We start from the raw sequence: 6,754 nt of genomic DNA, 5'->3' as shown, positions 1-6,754 counted from the left end.
TTGCAAACTAACTTAACCATTCAGCCTGTATGCTTCTATTGTCTTTAAATCATTCAATTCACTTTATGTTAATAAGCAATAAGTATTCAAACCGCTAATAAATGTACCTAAAAAGAGTTAGATTAAAACACGTGCTCTTGACCTCATATAATATAAATGTTCCATTTTTAGGGTAAACAATTATACCTAAATGCTCTTGCGACAATATTTTCTTCTTACTAACCGAAACACCAGAAAATAAATAATAAAATCACTTATTTTCCAAGAAATTATTTTCTTAAAAAACATTTTCCTTCATACCAAACACAACCTATGTCTTTTCTACTTTTGCTTAGTTACTACTATTAATTATACTTAAACTCATTTTTTAATTAAGTGTTCAAACTACTAATCATTCTACTATGACAATACTGGATAACTCTGCTCTGGATTGTATTTTTAAGTCTTCAAATATCATTCTACTATATATATACATATATATTGAAACAGTGAATACACAAAGTCACAAGCAGCAATGGGTGCATTTCTGTAAATCATCCGTACCTAGAGACGAAATTAGGATCCAGAGTCTATGGGTTCACAATGAGAATGATCTTATTTTATACATAGTTTACAATAAAAGCAATTTGTTTAGTTGAACACACAAGAACTGTTCTTGACCCGTGCCATTAACACTGTTTGTATCATTGTTTCCCATTGTTTCATAATGTACTATATTGTATTATATTCTATTGTATTGTACGGTATGGTAGATACAATGTTTGGCTAGACTGTATTGTTTGTTGCTGTTTAATGACATTTTTATTGTTTGATTTGACTGAATCGTGATGTATTGTAATTTATAAATTTACTAAAATATCATTAATTATTCTAGGGTAAGAGATTTGACTAGAATTAAATAATGTAGGGTAAAGTGTAAAATAGTATTATGAAATTTTATGTAAGAATATAACTAGAAAAAGAAATTAAGTAACAATGGGAACACACCAAATCGGTTGTTCCATAAAATAGGGGTTTTCATTGTTACGTAACAACGAAACTTAACAATACAATACATTTTAAGTAACAATCAAAACAAACATTGTAGGTATAGTAACGATACAATACAATACAATGGGTAACAATGATCCAAACAGAGTGTAAAAGTACTAATAAAGCATGGCGGAAAGAGGAGGAGCTTCTAGACGAATATAGTCATACATAATCCCATTGAGAGCACTCACGCTCCGTGCTTGTTTGAGATATATGATATTCTCTCCTTGAAGTAGTTGTCCTGCAGTTACCTCCACATTAAACAACCAATACAGCCCATGGACTCCATGTCTGGCAATTGTATTATCACTTCCAATCAATCCACTTGAGAAATGTGGTGGATTTGCTTCTTCCTCATTCACCCTTACCTGAGACATGAGTAACATAACACGATTATGTCATTAGTGTTATTTGCTTAAATAATTACCAAAATTCTTTCATTGGGAAATGGGAAGGACTCAACCGAGACAAAAATTTCAAGTGATTTCTTCCCATCTGTTCAAAACTTATAACTAGATAGAGTTATACGGTATTTATGTCGGTGAGGGGTAGCAAATACTCATACACCACAATCCACGATTATCAAAAAGAGAAGGGATAGTTATATATATACGGTTCGGCCATGTAGTTTACCAAATATGGCCAAAGTATACACTACATATACACTCGGTCAGTTGTATATGCTGTGTATACATATGTACATATATGTATATTATATAATACACATATTAGTATTAAGAATACACTATCTATACACTGTGTACATATTTCGTAAACTAGATGGTGGTCCAAAGGTATTGTGATGTAATCTTCTTAAAAGAAAACAAAGGGAAGAAGGTCGATGTTTCATAACAGAATACCTCCAATATAGAAGAAGTTGCAGATGAGAGCGCAATACGAAGTGTGTAACTTCCATTATGATCAATGCTTTCTATATTGAATTTAATTTGCCATGTTGTAGGTTTATATGCTTTATCACCAACTTTTCTGCTCAAATTCAGAAAAAAGAAACGAAAAAGGAAATCAATCTTGAATTCAAGAGCTCCAGCATAACTATAGTATTAACTAATTCCAATATGTATTTATTCTAAATTCCTATTTCAGTTTTTATTATATGAATCTACGCTGGTCGCGAAACGTGTACCTTGTCACCTGAGCATAGAACCAATCTTTTTTATAGTCACTACTTCCAACTGTAAATACCAAATCTTGATCTGGATATAAATCTGCATATCTCTCCCATAATCCGTACTGTCTAAACCTGGAAAAAAAAGAGAGACTATTGTTGAGTTTACGGTTCTAGATTCTAGAAAAGATAGCTTACTATGTTTGGAGTAAATTATTGTACGTATTAAGTGGATTTCTTAATACAAATACAAAAGTTTGACCGAATCAGTAACTACAGCTCTAGGTACGCCCCTGTTTATAGACATATACAATTAGTATACGTAAAGTTAAATCAACAAACTCTAATCAGGAAGAAAAGATTCTATTAAGAACTTTTAAAAATGCGGCTAGCTAGAAGATTAACTTGTTTTCTGGTTGGTTTATGTAAAGTTTGTTGATATACTGTGGATCAGGGTCAGGAACATAGAATTCTGCAGCAGAACGATCAGGGATACCGATTTCCCACAATGTAGGACCACTCCTCGGAGGCTCGTACATAAGTTCACCGATATCAACATCAGAAGCTGAAGCCATAAGAAATGTGGTACAATGGATTATTTGAAAATTGGAAGTGAATGAAGACTTATAGAAAAAGTGAAATGATTGGAACCTGCAGTAATTGCTATGGATTTTTCATATTTGTAATCTCCAATGAAGCCAGGTACCCAAGCATAGAGGTTATAGCCCCCCGGACGAACATTTTGGATTGAGAAATAGCCTTCATCATCCGAGTTCGTCCAGAATTGGTAGCCCTGAGTAAAATACAGTGTAACTTACTTTGTTATCGCATTTGTTCTTATTTAATTCCATGTCATACACAATGTACTTATCGGTAAGCTATATATTATGATCTACGACAGGACATGCAGTATTTTAGAAACCCAAATAGTGACCTTAATGTTAACAAAAAACTTGCATCTCACCTTGCATTCTTTTTGAAATGATCCAGCATTTCCAGGTGGAGCTAGTCCCACAAAAGCACCCTTTGCAGACAAATACTCCTTGCTTATACACCTTTGTTGATACAAAATTCCACAAAACTTGAATTTCATATGAAATTAACATGTACTAATAATTCATTTATTTCATTTTTCGTGATTAAATTGAGCAATTGATCTTGAAATAGCCAGGGAGAATATTTTTTCTTTTTGAATTTCTACCTGTCATTGACTAATAATCTACCACGGATGGCACCTCTTTGGTCAGCTTTTGGAAAATCTTCTGAACTTGCAAAACTATAAGGCCAGCAGTCGACTTCTTTGTGCATCTAAAGTAACATATATACCAAAGGACACATGAATTAACGAGAAGATCATTATATGTGCAAAAGTAGGCTTTGATCCCTTGATGGTATACCCGTTCTTTCGCGTCATCCCATAGGGAAAGTGTATCATTCTTGTCTGCTACAGAATTGAGATATATAAAAACAGGTCCAAAAACTTTCTTCCATTGTTCGCCTGATTCAAATTGAGTCACGAAATCCTGGCCTCCATAATGAGTGCTCATGAACATCTAAAAACCATTTTGATCAATAAAACTTAAATTACTTCAAATGTTTGATGAGTCGAAACTCAAAAGGTTTTCAACTACTTACAGCCAGAGTTGTTGGATTAACATGAGAAGTAAGATCTTGTTTGATAGGTCCACCTGTTCTGAACTCATTGCTTGGCGTAATTTGCCAGAATCCCACAGGAGGATCTAAGCAAATGAAGCCATGGACTTTGTTATCTTTGTTCTCACATGAATACTGATACTTGTCATCAACCTACTTATTGGAAGGAAAACATAAATTTTGAGGCTTAAGTACTAAGTGAATCATACATATCAAATATGAATCACTTTTACGGGCAAACAGAGAGTGTTGCATTTACTTCTCCTTTGAATTCTGGCTCCACAGGATCGACTAGCAGGACTGCTTCTGGATATGCCAATTCCTTCCCTCTTGGAGGTACCCGATCTTCAGGAAGGGGCATTAGTCTTTGCCTATCATCTGCCATAGCCATGTACCGAAACCTAAAAGTTGGATACAAGTACATCACTTCATCAGTAATTCAGCAGTTTTGTTGATGAAACTAAGTACTCTTTTGTCTTGTAAGAGAACAACATTAAGCTTTCAGAAGTTCCAATTCTTGATTGAAAAAGAAGTTTTTATACAGAGGGAGAAATAGTACTTTTCGATGCTGAGCATGAAAGCTATCCTGGTTTCGTTGAGGTTGAATGCTGGCATATTCTCTTTGTGTTCATAAATAGCATAAGAGTAAAAACCAGGCGAATCACGAAGAATTATGTACCTGAAATTACCATATCTCAGTGCTGCTAAAGAAATGACCACAATAAACTCTACTTTAAACATGAGATATATTATATATGCATGTGTATGAAAAAAAGACACACACAAAAAAACTTGAACCTTATGTCTATGGTTAACGGGGATTGGTCGCCCTGAAGTGAAGGATCCCATGTCCTTGTAAAGGAGAGCTCTATCTGTTCTTCAGTTTCCACTATAACTTTAAAACTATTACATTCAATCCTGCATAATAGCTAATTATGAACACCGATATAGAAATTATGATAAGTAATATGCATCACTAGATCATGGTTATTTTGTGGTTTAAGGGGAGATATTATACTCATCAAATTTTCCTCTTGTTCCAGAAGTTCCAGGTACACTCCAGTTTAAGTCCCAGAACCTGCATATCAATTGTAAAGTAGCTAAAATAATAAGTAAGTGACTTCCCGCTACATGAACTCAATATACACAGAGTGATAACTTACATCTTTTTCTACTTTTAAGTTTTCTCCAACTAACGTAACATTGTTAATGGTCAAAAACACACCTGAACTATCACTTTTTCGCGATTTCATACCTCAACTATCCATTGTTCTATTTACTACCTAAACTATTTGTATTAAAACACACCTCGATGCTGCGTTGACCTACACAAGACTGTTCTCAAGTGGGAACAATATTTGGCCACTCAACATAGATATGTTTTTTTAATATAAAGGTACTGATAGTTTTGGTTGAAACGTAAAGGAAATAACAGATAGTTAAGGAATGAAACTCTAAAAAAAATAAAATTGTTTTAGTGTGTTTTTGACCATTAACTCTTGTCATAAGTTGATACACTCTCCGATCTGGTAATATAATTATTAATATTTGAGACAATATATGTTTTCTTTGGCGAACATTTGTACTCACCAACTAAACACTTGAAAACATTTTTCATGAGAAATGACTTTCATCATACCAAACACAGACTGAAATGGAACAAAAAAAAGTAAAATTCGTGCAGTTTACCCTCCATTCAAGATTGGGTTGTTGAGTTCCAACAAATTTTCAATCCCATTATATTGAATTCCAATGATTTTTCCTCCTGGATTTGTCAATCTGAGTTGGAATATGCCATTATCTATTACCACCTGCACTTATAATAAAACATATCAAAATGGCTCTACTGGTTGCAACTTCAGGTGTTGAATAAATTAAAGACCATATTTTAGTCCTTTTTTTGGCTTATCTGATAAACACAAGTACTACAAGAAGGTCAAAATGGGCGGGTCAAGATGAGCTTAAGCTAATTAACCCATCCAAACATAAAAGGATTGGATGGGTCAATTTTGACACTTGCAGTACAGTCAAAGGTTTTTTTTTTGTTTTTGGTTATTCCATTCGGTGTCTGATATTTATGTTAGAGTTCGACTAAATCTGAATTCGTATTTGAAAAGTCTCATATTGGGGGCTAAACCACTCCTTAATAAAAACGACTCCATAACCAGGAGACTCAAACCTGACACCTGATGAAAGAGCTAAAGCTGAGACTTCTAGTTAAGGATGAATGTCTACTTGTTACCCTTCGCCACAACCTTTGATTGTATTAACCAACAAATATGACTCTTATATACTCACGGTTTACTAAAATGAGCATAACTTTTCACTCCGGACTCGAAATTAGGCAAATTTGATGGCATTGAAAAGAGGACTCAAAACCTTTAATTTGATATGTCCTGGGTTCGAGCTTTAAAAATGATAAAAAATTCATGATAGGGAGCTCTTCTCTCTATTTATTAGCCTTACAAGATAAAAATCTGCATTAGTTGAATGAAAAGAAATAACTGCACTATTTATATGAGAAATAATAATGTATTAATATTATATACTGTACTTGGTCCTCTTGCTGAAGAAGTTGCAGAACTGGAGTTGATATTTGTGAATGCTTTGGTACAATCATAATGCAAAACAGAACTTGGAGCAGCTAGAAAGATTCTTTAATATTGAACTAAACCTGCACAAATATATAAGTTCAATGTGTATAAGAAACTTAGAATTTCTAAGTGTGGATAAGGAAGATATATATATATATATATATATATGAAATCATAATTTGCCTATGCCCAAGTTTAAGTGGATTATTGACCCGTCTATTTATTAGCTAAGCCTATTTAATTTAGTCTGACAAAGTTTGGGCTGATTATTGACTCGTTCATTTATTAGTTAGCCCATTTTAGACTATCAAAGTTTGAATTGATATCTAATCCAAATTGAAACATGAGA

General features: G+C 33.5%; 1 protein-coding gene across 2 annotated transcripts; it reads right to left on the bottom strand.

The window, feature by feature from the left end:
* Positions 1–1,105: 1,105 nt before the first annotated feature.
* Positions 1,106–6,526, bottom strand: LOC102605219 (probable rhamnogalacturonate lyase B). 2 transcript variants are annotated; one of them, XM_015310217.1, is made up of 15 exons: positions 6,366–6,526; positions 5,501–5,622; positions 4,830–4,889; positions 4,610–4,729; positions 4,371–4,490; positions 4,071–4,212; positions 3,794–3,964; positions 3,556–3,711; positions 3,360–3,466; positions 3,123–3,213; positions 2,810–2,951; positions 2,564–2,723; positions 2,177–2,287; positions 1,893–2,019; positions 1,106–1,400 (listed from the first exon to the last, which is right to left on the bottom strand). In XM_015310217.1, the coding sequence occupies exons 1-15, from the start codon at positions 6,429–6,431 to the stop codon at positions 1,149–1,151; spliced, it is 1,947 nt and encodes a 648-aa protein (XP_015165703.1). In that variant the 5' UTR covers positions 6,432–6,526; the 3' UTR covers positions 1,106–1,148. The 2 variants fall into 2 exon arrangements, with proteins under 2 accessions (XP_015165703.1, XP_006338131.1); XM_006338069.2 differs by having other exon boundaries at positions 1,107–1,400; positions 2,177–2,293.
* Between the last annotated feature and the right edge of the window lie 228 nt (positions 6,527–6,754).

The sequence above is a fragment of the Solanum tuberosum genome, unplaced genomic scaffold (genome assembly GCF_000226075.1).
Source record: "Solanum tuberosum cultivar DM 1-3 516 R44 unplaced genomic scaffold, SolTub_3.0 scf00002, whole genome shotgun sequence".
Taxonomy (NCBI): domain Eukaryota; kingdom Viridiplantae; phylum Streptophyta; class Magnoliopsida; order Solanales; family Solanaceae; genus Solanum; species Solanum tuberosum.
This window is presented reverse-complemented; position numbering and strand designations above follow the sequence as displayed.

Excerpts from the sequence above, each read along its gene's own strand:
- LOC102605219 (XM_006338069.2), bottom strand. The coding sequence starts at position 6,431 with ATGATTGTACCAAAGCATTCACAAATATCAACTCCAGTTCTGCAACTT. Across the intron at positions 3,214-3,359 it reads AGATTATTAGTCAATGACAG|GTGTATAAGCAAGGAGTATT; the intron begins GTAGAAATTCAA and ends GTATCAACAAAG. Across the intron at positions 2,952-3,122 it reads CATTTCAAAAAGAATGCAAG|GGCTACCAATTCTGGACGAA; the intron begins GTGAGATGCAAG and ends TATTTTACTCAG.